A 14,947-nucleotide genomic window follows, 5' to 3' on the forward strand; every position below is an offset into this window, starting at 1 on the left:
AGCTGAGTCTAACCAGTGTCTTGTACATTTACAACCCTACTTAAATAAAGATACTAATACTGTACACAGTACTCCAGATGTGGTCTCACTGGTACCCTGTCAACTGAAACAAAACCTGCCTACTGTTGTATCCAATTCCCCTTCCAATAAAACAGAACATGTATTAGCCTTCCTAATTACCTGTGCCTGCACACCAACCTTTTGAAATACATGCACTAGGACACCCTGATCCCTCTTTTTCCTGCTGTCTCTCTATAGGAGCAATTCAGCTGGTTTCATTTTGGAGCGTTCACTTCACCACATGCTTCCCCTCATTGCCAGGAATATCAGGAACTCCAGCTTCCTCCCCTCACAGGCTCGACAAGTTTTTTTGAGACCCAATGTTGAAAGTAGCAACAACTTGTACTTATATCGAGCCTTTGCCAGAATAAACTGTCCCAAGGCACTCCATAGAGGCATTATAATCTATAATGTGACAGTGAACCACATAAGGAGATATTAGAACAAGTGACCAGACGTTTGGTCATATGTTTTAAGGATTGTCTTAAAACAGGAAAGTGAGGCAAAGTAGGGAGTCCCAGGATATGGGGCCCAGGTCGCTAAAGCAATGGTGGGGCGATTAAAACCAGGGTGGAGTTGGAGGATTGCAGAAATCTTGGAGCAGTGTGAGGGCTGGAGGAGGTTACTGAGATAGCGAGTAATATGGTCACACAGGGATTTGAAAACAAGGGTGAGAAATTTAAAATCAAGAGGTTATTTAACAAAAAGCCAAGGTAGATTGACAAGCAGAGAGGCAATAGGTGAAAGGGAAATGGATTGAATTTGCACACAGGCAGTAGAGGTTCGGACGACCGCGAGTAGAATGTGGGAGTACATTAGAATAGTCAAGCCTGGAGGTCACAAAGGCGTGAATGAGGGTTTTAGCAGAAGATGAAGGGCAGTAAAAGGTACTGTGCAAGAGCTGTAAATAGGTGGATTCGGTGAAGGGGTTTTACATGGTCAAAAGCTCATCTCGGGGTTTAAAGTGAACAATGTGGCTGAGCCTCGGACAGTTGTCTGGGAGAAGGATGAAGTCGATGAAGAGGGAACAATGTTTGTGGCATCACGATTGTTTGATTCAGCTGGTCTCTTTTCTAATTCTTTTGAGCTGTGGGAGTATCCAGCATGACTGCGCTTGTTCCTTCACTTGGAATTCTTCATTGGTACGAATCTGGCTATTGCCTCAGGAGCAGTCACAGATTTCACTGCTCCACACTGAAGATTGTTCCTGTGGTTACCAAACAAAAAAGCCAAGCTCCGCCTGTCCTTGCAAATGTCAATGCTATCTCAATCGTCCTCTCCTCTGCAGTACTGGAATGTCACTCTCCAATCCAGACCTATATTCCCTATAGTTAACCTTGTGATCCTCTCTGGTCAGGGTTCCACCTCTGCCACGGTCCTGATTAACTAGATTAGAAAACAGACAGTAAATGCAGGCCCAGCCAGTGAAGCTCACATCTTGTGAATGAAAAAGAAATCAGAGGACTGGCAAACAGCTGACGCGATTCTTATATTTAAAACACGAATAGAACTAGTCTAAAGAACAATGGAATTAGTTTAATAGAATCCTTACTCAAGATATGATAGAACAACATATAGAACTAAAAATATAGATTTGAACTGGGAAAGTTATGCGTAATCAACCAACTGAATTCTTAAGTAACAAAGAGCCGACAAGGGTAATAAAGTTTAGTTTGGTTTATTTATTAGTGTCACATTAGGTTTACATTAACACTGCAATGAAGTTACTGTGAAAATCCTCTAGTCGCCACACTCCAGTGTCTGTTCAGGTACACTGAGGGAGAATTTAGTACGGCCAATGGACTTAATTGGAATTTTATTTTCAGTCATTCACGGGACACAGGCGTCGCTGGTTGGCCAGTTCCACAATTCATTTTGATCATGGCTGATATTGAATTTGATGATCAGCCATGATCAAAATGAATGGCGGAGCAGGCTCGAAGGGCTGAATGGCCTACTCCTGCTTCCAGTTTCTATTTATTGCACATCCTTAGCTGCCTTAGGGCAGTTGAGAGTCAACCACATTGCTGTGGCTCTGGAGTCACTTGTAGGCTAGACCAGGTAAGGATGGCAGATTTCCTTCCCTAAAGGACATTAGTGAACCAGATGGGCTTTTCCAACAACCAATAATGATTTCATGGTTATCAGTAAATTCTTAATACCAGATATTTTTTATTGAATTCAAATTGAACTATGTGCCATGGTGGGATTTGAACCCAGGTCCCCAGAACATTAGCTGAGTTTCTGGATTAATAGTCTAGTGATAATATCACTAGGCCATCACCTCACCATGGAGAGATTATTGTGATAAGCAAAGTTTGAATGTGCCAGGGCTCTTTTCCACAGAAAGCGGAAGATGGAGACATGGCCTAGGACTTTGTTCGGGTTGATTCATGTCAATTATCTGGTCAAGTTTTTACCATTCCAAAGTTTTCCAGGCTAGGCCAATCCCGTTCTTACCAATAAGAGTTAATGTTCCACTGTTTTTGGCTGCCCATTCTTCCTGAGGTTGGTGATGTTTTCCACCTCGGGGTCTCTGCAATCTGTCAGGACGTGGTTTCTGATAGTGAACCACTGTGATATGTGTGACAAATCTGAACTCATAATGCTGCCAGAAGTTCTTCAGTGATTGCAGGAGTTCCTTAAGTTCAAACTCCTTCCTGGCTTTGCTCAAGATCTGGGAAAAAAACAGGACAATGATCAACATTTCATAGATTTATTAGGAGGTCATTAATATTCTGTATGTCCTGGGAACTTCCTATCCTTCCCTATCTAAGAGTATGAAGAGAGCACTAAGTTTCACCTCAAAAACACCAGCATTCCATTTGCCTTCCTAATCACTTGTGTACCTACATTCTTACCTTTTTTTATTCATGTACCAGGACACCCAGATCCCTCTGCACCTCAGAGTTGTGCAATATCTCTCCAGTTAATTAATTTGCTTTTTTTTATTCTTCCTGCCATAGTGAATAAGTTCACTTTTCCCCATTGGATAAAAGCAAATTACTGCGGATGCTAGAATCTGAAACCAAAAGAGAAAATGCTGGAAAATCTCAGCAGGTCTGGCAGCATCTGTAACGAGAGAAAAGAGCTGACATTTTGAGTCCAGATGACCTTTTGTCAAAGCTTTGACAGCATTTTCTATTTTAGTTTCACTTTTTCCCGCTCTGCACTTCATCTGCCAAAGCTTTGCTCGCTGACTTACCCTGTCTATATCCCTTTGCAGACTCTCTGCCTGCTCTTGGCAACTTATTTTCCTATCCATCCTGTCAAACCTGCTGAGATTTTTCAGCATTTTCAATTCTTTATTCATTCTAATACATTACACCCTACATTTGTGTCGAAACCTTTTATGTGGTGCCTTATCAAATGCCTTTTGGAAATCCAAGTACATGATATTTACAGACCTCCCTTCATTTACTGTGCCTGTCACTTTCCAGGACTGGAATTTAAAGGGAGCGTGAGGCATGGAGCCTGACTTGCCTTCAGGGAATGGAGACAACCAAACCCATGAGGGACAGCTGCTGTTCCGACAGCGCAGTACACTCAGTTCGACACATCTATGCATGACATTACAGAAAATTGGTAAGCTGGGTAAGTTATATAAGGGACCACCTTTAAATAGCTGAAATTTAATAACTAACCAGGATAACAATTTGGGAACAAAGCTAGAAGGATAAAGGAGTAAAGAAAAAGTAAATCTAAGAGCAGAATCAGCTGGTTAAAAGACCGTAAGAAAAAGCAGAGTGTGAGCTCACATCTCCTAAGGAAATCTAAACAGCTGTTTGGGTGGGTACTTATTACTGCTGTTGGTAATAATTGAATTCTTAACCATTCTTATCATAATAATTGTTATGATATCATTCTATGATTCATTGTAAGAAATATATTCTAGAATACCAATGAGCAGAGAAGGGTCCTAATTGATATTGTTTGATAGTAAAAGGATTAATTTAACTTGAAGAGGTAAGACCTGGCAGGAGAACTCCAAGATATGGTCTGCTCTTCTTGCTCCATGTGGGAGACCAGGAATATTTCCAGTTCCCAGGACCAGCAAGTGGGCAGGAGATGTCTCCATCTGCAGCAGCTGGAAGCCTCAGTCTTGGAGCTGGAGAGGCAGCTAGACATGGAAAGTACCATGAATAGTACATACAGAGAGGTGGTCACACCGCAGGCTCAGACCCGACAGGCAGGGAGGGAATGGGTGACCACCAGGCAGAGCTAGAGGACAGACGGTGCAGGAATCCCCTGTGGCCATTTCCTTGCAAAACAAATATACCACTTTTGATGCTGTTGAAGAGAATGGCCGCTCAGGGGAAAACGGTTAGTTTAACATCTGTGGTAGGTAAAATGTTAGAATCTGTCATTAAGGAGGAAATTGCGAGGCATCTTGAAGGGAATTGCTTGATAGAGCAGACGCAGCACGGTTTCATTAAAGGGAAGTCGTGTCTGACAAATTTACTGGAGTTCTATGAGGATGTGTCTAGGGCGGTGGATAGAGGAGAGCCGGTGGATGTGGTCTTTCTAGATTTTCAGAAGGCGTTTGACAAAGTGCCTCACAAGAGGTTATTGCAGAAGGTCGAGGGACATGGAGTTGGGGGTAGGGTGTTAGCGTGGATAGAGGATTGGTTGTCAAATAGGAGGCAGAGAGTGGGGGTCAACGGGTGCTATTCGGATTGGCGGATGGTGACTAGTGGAGTGCCCCAGGGGTCGGTGCTGGGGCCTCAGCTTTTTACCATTTATATAGATGATCTGGAGGAGGGAACCGAGTGTAGGGTGTCGAAATTTGCTGATGACACCAAGATAGGGGGAACGGCAAATTGTGCGGAGGGTGTGGAGAGTCTGCAGAAGGATCTAGATAGGCTGGGCGAATGGGCCAGGAAATGGCAAATGGAATTTAATGTTGGCAAGTGTGAGGTGATCCACTTTGGTAGGAAAAATGGTAGGAAGGACTATTACTTACGAGGCGAAAAACTGCAGCAGGCGACGGTGCAGAGGGACCTCGGGGTCCTTGTGCATGAGTCGCAAAAACCCAGCTTGCAGGTGCAGCAGGTGGTCAGGAAGGCGAATGGGATGCTGGCCTTCATAGCGAGGGGGATTGAATATAAAAGTAGGGAGGTCTTGCTGCAGCTGTATAGGGCATTGGTGAGGCCGCAACTGGAGTACTGTGTGCATTTTTGGGCGCTGCACCTGCGCAAAGATATTTTGGCCTTGGAGGGAGTGCAGAGGAGGTTTACTAGGCTGATACCGGAGTTAAGGGGGTTGAGCTATGAGGAGAGGCTGAATAAACTGGGCTTGTACTCGTTAGAGTTTAGAAGAATGAGAGGAGATCTCATTGAGACGTATAAGATGATGAATGGGATGGATAGGATAGAGGTGGAAAGACTCTTCCCGCTCAAAAAAGACAATAGGACTAGGGGGCACAGCCTCAAGATAAAAGGGGGGCGGTTTAGAACGGAGTTGAGGAGGAACTTCTTCACTCAAAGGGTGGTGAATCTCTGGAATTCTCTGCCCGTTGAAGTGGTGGAGGCTGCCTCGCTAAATATTTTTAAGACGCGGGTTGATGGGTTTTTGATAGGAGAGGGGATTAAGGGTTATGGGGAGAGGGTGGGAAAGTGGAACTGAGCAGCGACAGATCAGCCATGATCTTATTGAATGGCGGGGCAGGCTCGAAGGGCTGGATGGCCTACTCCTGCTCCTATTTCTTATGTTCTTATGTTCTTATGTTCTAGAGGCAGCCAAATTTATAGCACCACAGAAGGCTCTGCTGCACAGGCGAGGAACGAAAGGAGTAGAATTGCAATAAATATAAAGGATTTAATTGTGAATGGAATGAATAGGTATTCCTGTGCCTGCAAACGAGATTCCAGGACAGTATGTTGCCTTCCTGATGCTAAGGTCAAGGTGTCTCGGAGCAGCTGCAGGACATTCTGAAGGGGGAGGGTGAACAGCCAGTGGTTGTAGTACATGTTGGTACAAACGACATAGGTACAAAAAGGGATAAAGTCCCAAAAGCAGAATACGGGGAGCTGGGAAGGAAGATGAAAAGTAGGACCTCAAAGCTAGTTATCTCAGGATTACTGCCTGTGCCATGTGCTAGTCAGAGTAGAAACAGCATAGGATATGTGGCAGAAAAGGTGGTGTGAGGGGGGTGGGGGTTTCAGATTCCTGGGGCATTGGGACCAGTTCTGGGGGAGTTGGGACCTGGAGAAACTGGAGCTTAGGCAGGATTGGGACTGACGTCCTTGGTGGGGGGTGGGTACTTGCTAAAGTGAATGGGGAGAGTTTGAACTAATACGACAGAGCGATAGGAACCTTTGCAAAGATCCAGAGCAGGGGGAATTAAGAACAAGAGGGAAAGACAGCAATCGGCAAGTGGTGGGCAGGGAAATCAAGAGTCAGATAAGGACACAGTAAGAAATAGCAGAAATGGGACGAGGAATGTTAAAAGAACTAGCCTTAAGTTTTTGCACCTGAATGCTTGGAGCATTTGAAACAAAATTAGTTGCACAGATAGATGTAGAAAGGTATGATATAGTTGGCATTACGGAGACATGGCTCCAAGGTGAGCAAGGATGGAACCTTAACCTTCAGGGCTATTCAGTGTTTAGGAAGGACAGACAGAAAGGAAAAGGTGATGGAGTTGCATTGTTGTTGAAGATGATATTGAGACAATATTGAGTAAAGATATTAGCATACATGATGTGGAATCTGTATGGATCATGTTAAGAAACAACAAGGGGCAAAGAACATTGGTGGCGGTGGGGTGGGGCGGGGAGAGGCGGTGGTGGGTAGGTATACAGACCACCAAACTGTGGTGGTAATATTGGGAAAAGCATTACACAGGAAATCAGAGTTGCATGTGTTAAAGGAACATCTGTGTTAATAGGTGACTTTAATCTGCATACAGATTGGGAGAGTCAATTTAGTGACAGTGCAATAGAGGAGGAATTTCTGGAGCGTAAACGGGATGGTTTCTGGAGTAATACATTGAGGAACCAACAAGAGAGCAGACCAAAAACTGAAAATGCTGGAAAATCTCAGCAGGTCTGACAGCATCTGTGGACATGATGTGGATATGCTGGCGTTGGACTGGGATAAACACAGTAAAAAGTCTGACAACACCAGGTTTAAGTCCAACCCTCCATTCACCTGAAGAAGAGGGAAACCCCTCGAAAGCTCGTGAGTTTACTATCAAATAAATCGGTTGGACTTAAACCTGGTGTTGTCAGACTTTTTACTGCATCTGTGGAGACAGAATAGAGCCAACATTGAGTCCGGATGACTATTTATCAGAGCCATCTGAACAGGCCATCTTTGGACTGGGTGTTGTGCAATGAGAAAGGATTAGTTGGCAATCTAGTTGTGAGAGAATCCTTGGGGATAAGTGACCGTAATATGTTAGAATTCTTTGTCAAAGTGGATAATGGTGTAATTGATTCTGAGACCAGGGTCCTGAATCTCAGTAAAGGGAACTATGATGGTATGAGGCATGAATTGGCCGTGATGGACTGGGAAACGTTACGGAAAGGAAAGACAGTGGACAGGCAATGGCAGGCATTTAATGAATGAATAGGTGAACTCCAGAAGTTGTTTATTCCTGTTTGGCTCAAGAGTGGTAAGGGAATGGTGGCCAAACCATGGCTTACAGGGAAATTAGAGATTGTATCACATTCAAGGAAGAAGCATACAAATTGGCAAGAAAAAGTATTCGGTCTCAGGAATGGGAGCAGCTTGAAATACAGGAAAGGAGGACCAAGGGATTGATTAAGAAGGGAAAAATAGAGTATGAAAGTGAGCTAGCAGAGAGCATAAAAACTGACCGTAAAAGTTTCTATAGGTACGTAAAATTGTAGAAATCATAGAGCCCTACAGTGCAGAAAGAGGCTCTTTGGCCCATCAAGTCTGCACTGACCACAATCCCACCCAGGCCCTATTCCCCATATCCCTACGTATTTTATCTGCTAATCCCTCTAACCGACGTATCTCAGGACACTAAGGGGCAATTTCTTAGCATGGCCAATCAACCTAACCCGCACATCTTTGGAATATGGGAGGAAACCGGAGCACCTGGAGGAAACCCACGCAGACACGAGGAGAATGTGCAAACTCCACACAGACAGTGACCCGAGCCAGGAATTGAACCCAGGTCCCTGGAGCTGTAAAGCAGCAGTGCCAACCACTGTGCTACCATGCCACCCCCATTCAGATGTAAAGAGAAAAAGATTGACAAAAATGGATGCAGGTCTCTTACAGTCTGGAACGGGAGAATTCATAACAGGGAATAAAGAAAAGGCCGAGGAATTAAATTTATACTTTGCTTCAGTCTTCACAAAGGAAGACATGAATAAAATACTGGAAGTTCTGAGGAAGACAAGTTTTAGTGAGGAGCTGAAAGACATCAGTATTAGTGGAGAAGTGGTTTTGGGAAATTAATGGGATTGAGAGCATAATATTTCTAGGTCCTGATAATCTTCATTTCAGAGTAATAAGGAAGTGGCCCTCAAAATAGTAGATCCATTGGTGGTCATTTTTCAAAGTTTTTAGGACTACCTCCTACAGATTGGAGGGCAGCTAATGTAAGCCCGATATCCAAAAACGGAGGTAGCGAGAAAACAGGGAACTATAGAGCAGTGAGCCTAATGTCAGAACTGGGGAAGTTGCTAGAGTCACTATCAAGGATTTCATAACTCGGCATTTGGAAGGCAGTGGGATAATCAGACACAGTCAGCATGGATTTACAAAAGGGAAATCATGCTTGACAAACCGACTGGAATTCTTTGAGGATGTAACTAGTAGAGTTGACCTGGGAAAACCGGTGGATGTGGTTTATTCAGACTTTTGGCTGTTGACAAGATCTCACATAACAGACTACTACGTAAAGTTAAAGCACATGGGATTGTGGATAATGTCTTGAGATGGATAGAAAGCTGGTTAGCAGATAGGAAGCAAAGAGTTGGCATAAATGAGTCTTTTTCTGATTGGCAGTCAGTCAGTAGTGGGGTTCTGCAGGGATCTGTGCTCGGACCCCAACTGTTCACATTATATATTAATGATTTGGAAGAGGGAACTGAATGTATTATCTCCAAATTTGCAGATGATACAAAGTTGGGTGTGAGGGTGAGCTGTGAGGAGGATGCAGAGATGCTTCAGTGTGATTTGGACAGGCTGAATGTGTGGGTATCTGCATGGCAGATCCAGTATAATGTGGATAAATGTGAGGTTATCCACTTTGGTAGCAATAGCAGGAAGGCAGATTATTACTTAAATGGGTGTAAATTGAGAGAGGTGGATACTCAACAAGACCTTGGAGTCCTCGTGCACCAGTCGTTAAAAGTAAGTGCGCAGGTACAGCAGGCAGTAAAGAAGGCAAATGGTATGTTGGCCTTCATAGTGAGAGGATTTCAGAATAGGGATAGGGGATGTTTTATTGCAATGCTGGATCAGGATATTGAATTTGATGATCAACCATGATCATAATGAATGGTGAATAAGTCTTGAAGGGCTGAATGGCCTATTCCTGCTTCTATTTACTCTATATATTTCTACATTACTTCTTCTAAAAAAATGGGAAACTGGGAACTCACTTACCTGTGCAATAAAATCACTGTAACTGAGCAGGTCGTAGGCCATCAGGTCAGCTAGGGTCATCTGCCACTCAGGGTTCCAGGTCTCACCCATCTCTGCAACCAGAATGAAATTGAATCTCAAAATCTACCTGTAGCACAGCTTCTTTCTCACATCAGCTTCTTCTCCATTCTTGGATCTATAGCCAACCCTATCTCACTCAAGCATGTACAAGTAGCGATGGGGCTTCACCAGCACTCAACATATCCACAATATTTTGTTTCAGATAACAAGGACTATCGGAGAAAGGTACACTTGCACATAAGAAATAGGAGCAGGAGTAGGCCATCTAGCCCTTTGAGCCTGCCCCGCCATTCAATAAGATCATGGCTGATCTGAAGTGGATCAGTTCCACTTTCCCGCTTTCTCCCCATAACCCTTAATTCCCTTATTGATCAGAAATCCATCTACCCGTGTCTTAAATATATTCAACAAGGTAGCCTCCACCACTTCAATGGGCAGAGAATTCCAGAGATTTACTACCCTTTGAGTGAAGAAGTTCCTCCTCAACTCTGTTCTAAACTGCAGCCCCCCCTCCCCCCCCGCTTATTTTGAGGCTGTGCCCTCTAGTTCTGGTTTCCTTTCTAAGTAGAAAGAATCTCTCTACCCATACCCTATTTAGCTCCGTCATTATCTTATATGTCTCCATAAGATCCCCCCTCAGCCTTCTGAACTCCAACGAGTACAGGCCCAATCTACTCGATCTCTCCTCATAAGCTAACCTCCTCATCTCCGATAACAGCCTGGTGAACCTTCTCTGCACTCCCTCCAAGGCCAATATATACTCACGCAAGTAAGGGGACCAAAACTGCACACAGTACTCCAGCTGCGGCCTCACCAGTGCCCTGTACAGTTGCAGCAAGACCTCCCTGCTTTTATATTCTATCCCCCTCGCTATAAAGGCCAACATTCCATTTTCCTTCTTGATCACCTGCTGCACCTGCAGACTGGGTTTTTGCAACTCGTACACAAGGACCCCCAGGTCCCTCTGCACCGTAGCATGCTGCAGCTTTTTGCCTTTTAAATAATATTCCATCCTACTATTATTTCTACCAAAGTGGATAACCTCACATTTGCTAACATTATACTCCATCTGCCAGGTCCTCGCCCACTCCCTCAGCCTATCCAAATCTCTCTAAAGACTTTCTGCATCCTCCACGCAATTTGCTTTTCCACTCATCTTTGAGTCATCAGCAAATTTTGTTACCCTACACTCAGCCCCCTCCTCCAGATCATCTATGTATATGGTAAACAGTTGAGGCTCCAGCGCCGATCCCTGCGGCACTCCACTAGTCACCAACTGCCAACCAGAAAAACACCCATTTATTCCAACTCCCTGCTTCCTGCACGCAGAATGACACTAGATAGATAAATGGAAATGATGGGTCTTACCGAGTGAAAAAAACATTTGGGGAAGGATGGGAAGGGGTGGGAGAAATGGAGAGAAGCAGGAAGGGGGAAAAAATGGAGGAAAAGTTGGAGGGAGAAAGGGATGGAGGGTAAATTGGAGGGAGAAAGGGATGGAGGGTAAATTGGAGGGAGAAAGGGATGGAGGGTAAGTTGGAAGGTGAGAGGGAAGGAGTGAGAGAAAGAGGGAGTAGGGAGGGAAGGCAGAGGATGGGAGAGATGGAGGGATTTTCTTCTAAACAGTGAGTAAAGTGGAGAAGTGACATTGAGTTATTGACTCAATGACCCGACTGCTAATTCTGACGGACAGAGAGCGCAGGGTTGTGATGCTGGTCAGACTGGTCTCTGCAGCAGCAAAGTAGTCACTTCATTCACTCTCTCTTGATATTAACAAAACGAAGGAGATTGTCATCGATTTCGGGAAGTGTAGAGGAGAACATGCCCCTGTCTACATCAATGGAGACAAAGTAGAAAGGGTTGAGAGCACCAATTTTTTAGGTGTCCAGATCACCAACAACCTGTCCTGGTCCCCCTATGCTGACACTATAGTTGAGAAAGTTCACCAACACCACTACTTTCTCAGAAGACTAAGGAAATTTGGCATGTCAGCCATAGAACATAGAACATTACAGCACAGAACAGGCCCTTCAGCCCACGATGTTGCACCAACCAGTTAAAAAATGCTCCTCTAACCTAAACCAAACCCTTTCCATCCATAAACCTATCCACGGATCTCTTAAATGCCCCCAAACTAGGCGCATTTACAACTGCAGTAGGCAGGGCATTCCAATCCCTCACCACCCTCTGGGTAAAGAACCTACCCCTGACATCCGTCCTATAACTACCACCCCTTAATTTAAAGCTATGCCCCCTCGTGCTAGCTTTCTCCATCTGAGGAAAAAGGCTATCACTGTCCACCCTATCTAAACCTCTAATCATCTTATATGTTTCAATAAGGTCCCCTTGTAGCCGCCTTCTTTCTAACGAAAACAACCTCAAATCCCTCAGTCTCTCCTCATAGGACCTCCCCTCCATACCAGGCAACATCCTGGTAAACCTCCTCTGCACCCTCTCCAAAGCCTCCACATCCTTCCTATAATGTGGGGACCAGAACTGCACACAATACTCCAAGTGCGGCCGCACCAGAGTTTTGTACAGACTCTCTTTTATAGATATACTATAGAAAGCACTCTTTCTGGTTGTATCACAGTTTGTTATGGGCTCCTGCTCTGCCCAAGATTACAAGAAGCTACAAAAGGTCGTGAATGTAGCCCAATCCATCACGCAAACCAGCTTCCCATCCATTGACTCTGTCTACACTTCCCGCTGCCTCGGAAAAGCAGCCAGCATAATTAAGGATTCCATGCACCCTTGACATTCTCTCTTCCACCTTCTTCCGTCGGGAAAAAGATACAAAATCTGAGGTCACGTATCAACCTTATCAAGAACAGCTTCTTTCCTACTGCTGTCAGAATGGACTTAACTTGCATTAATTTGATCTTTCTCTCCACCCTAGCTATGACTGTAACACTACATTCTGCCCTCTCTCCATTCCTTCTCTATGAATGGTATGTTTTGTCTGTACAGCGCGCAAGAAACAATACTTTTCACTGTATGTTAATACATGTGACAATAATAAACCAAATCAAATCAAATCAAATCTCGCCATTCTTCAACCAAAAACAACTTCACTCAATCAGTGGCAACCTTGGAATAGGAGGGCCCTGTATCTCAGTGAGAGTATGAACCTTCTGGAGAAGAGGGTAGCATGTTCCTCAGCTTGTGGAAGCATGGTTGTGAGTGGGCATGCTCACCTGTAAAAATGGCTTTCCAGTGTTTCTCCTGCATCTCGGGACAACAAAGATTTTTCAGAATTGGGAAGAACTCTTTAAACTGTGCCAAAATCTCTTCAATGGTCAGCAGAATCTGATCATTAGCAGGTAGAGATCCTCGAATCTCCTCCACCGTGGAGAATGATTTGTCCAACGTTTCCTCCATCTTGTTCAGATCGAGCTGAGGATATAATGCAGAGTCCGAGTGTCAGTGATATAATCTTGGAGACTCCACTACATACAATCCCTTCTAACAAGTTTCTACTCTTACCCGAAGCCTCTCAATGGTCCCCACCTCATTATTCCTTGCTCATCATCCTCCTCTTTTTATTAACCCAATCAAAATATGCCAGAAATATTGGGTATCAAAAGATTTGATAAGAGTGATGAATTTAAAAGTAATTAATATTTGTAAAAAAAATTACCAGGGAAATTGCGACTGTAATAATGAAATAATAGGAATACAATGCAACAAATCTCTGGAACTGATGGCCTACACCTGCAGGTTCTCAAAGGGATAATAATTTTCCAAAAATCCCCAGATTCTAGAGTTGCCCAAGCAGGTTAGAAGTTAGTAAATGTAACACTGTAATTTGAGAAAGGAGGAAGAGAGAAAATAGGGATCTACAGGCCAGTTAGCCAGACATCAGTCATTGGAAACATAGGAATTGGAAGCAGAAGTCAGCAAATTCAACCCTTCGAGCCTGCTCTGCTATTCAATCAGGCCATGGCTGATCTCTCCCTGGTCTCAATTCCATCTCAGTAGATTCTTAATTCCAGATTTTTGTTGTTAAATTCAAATTCCACCATCCGCTATGGTGGGATTTGCACCTGGATCTTCAGAACATTGCTGAGTTTCTGGATTAATAGTCCCATGGTAACACCACAAGGCCATCGCCTGCCCCATGAACAGAGGGTAACAGTGGAAGGGTGCGTTTCTGAATGGAAGGCTGTGACTAGTGGCGTTCCTCAGGGATCAGTCTGGGGCCTTTGCTGTTTGTAATATATATAAATGATTTGGAGGAAAATGTAATTGGTTTGATTAGTAAAATTGTGGATGACACAAAGGTTGGTGCATTTGCAGATAGCAATGAGGACAATCAAATGATACAGTAGGATATAGATTGGTTGGAGGCTTGGGCAGAGAGATGGCAGATGGAGTTTAATCTGGGCAAATGTGAGGTCATGCATTTTGGAAGGTCTAATACAGGTAGGAAACATAAGTAAATGGCAGAATCCTTATGAGTAGTGATTGGCAGAGAGATGCGTGTGTACAGGTACACAGGTCACTGAAAGTGGCAACACAGGTGGAGAAGGTAGTTAAGAAGTCATACGACATGCTTGCCTTCATCAGCCGGGGGACTGAGTTTAAAAATTGGCAAGTCATGTTGCTGCTTTATGGAACTTTAGTTAGGCTGCATTTGGAATATAGCATTCAATTCTGGTCGCCACTCTACCAGAAGGATGTGGAGGCTTTGGAGAGGGTACAGAAAAGATTTACCAGGATGTTGCCTGGTATGGAGGGTGTTAGCTGTGAGCAGAGATTGAAGAAACCTGGTTGGTTCTCATGGAACGACAGAGGTTGAGGAGGGACCTGATAGAAGTCGACAAGATTATGAGAGGCATGGACAGAGCGGATAGTCAGAAGCTTTTTCCCAGGACGGAAGAGTCAATTACTAGGGGGCACAGGTTTAAGGTACATGGGGAAGGTTTAAAGGAGATGTACGAGGCAAGTTTTTTACACAGAGGGTGGTGGGTGCCTGGAACTCATTGCCGGGGGAGGGAGTGGAAGTGGATACGATAGTGACTTTTAAAGGCCATCTAGATACATGAATAGGATGGGAATAGAGGGATATGGTCCCCGGAAGGGTAGAGGGTTTTAGTTAAGTTGGGCAGCACGGTCAGTGCAGGTTTGGAGGGCCGAAGGGCCTGTTCAGTCGAGCATAACCTCGTACTGGAGAAGTGGAGGGAAGGTCATTGAGTGCCTTTAAGACAGAGATAGATAGGTTCTTGATTAATAA

The 14,947-nt window shown here is 44.3% G+C and overlaps 1 protein-coding gene across 1 annotated transcript in view; it reads right to left on the reverse strand.

Annotated features, from left to right (window-relative positions):
• Positions 1-14,947, reverse strand: part of LOC145349274 (dynein heavy chain domain-containing protein 1-like) — a 204,662-nt gene that overhangs the window by 160,458 nt on the left and 29,257 nt on the right. Inside the window, exons 7-9 of the mRNA XM_080197784.1 lie at positions 12,909-13,107; positions 9,652-9,743; positions 2,521-2,737 (exon numbers count right to left, since the gene is read on the reverse strand). Coding sequence (XP_080053910.1) covers positions 2,521-2,737; positions 9,652-9,743; positions 12,909-13,107 — 508 coding nt within the window. The remainder of the gene's footprint in view (positions 1-2,520; positions 2,738-9,651; positions 9,744-12,908; positions 13,108-14,947) is intronic.

This window comes from Carcharhinus amblyrhynchos, chromosome 10, assembly GCF_965287045.1.
Source record: "Carcharhinus amblyrhynchos chromosome 10, sCarAmb.v2.hapA, whole genome shotgun sequence".
In the NCBI taxonomy this organism is placed as follows: domain Eukaryota; kingdom Metazoa; phylum Chordata; class Chondrichthyes; order Carcharhiniformes; family Carcharhinidae; genus Carcharhinus; species Carcharhinus amblyrhynchos.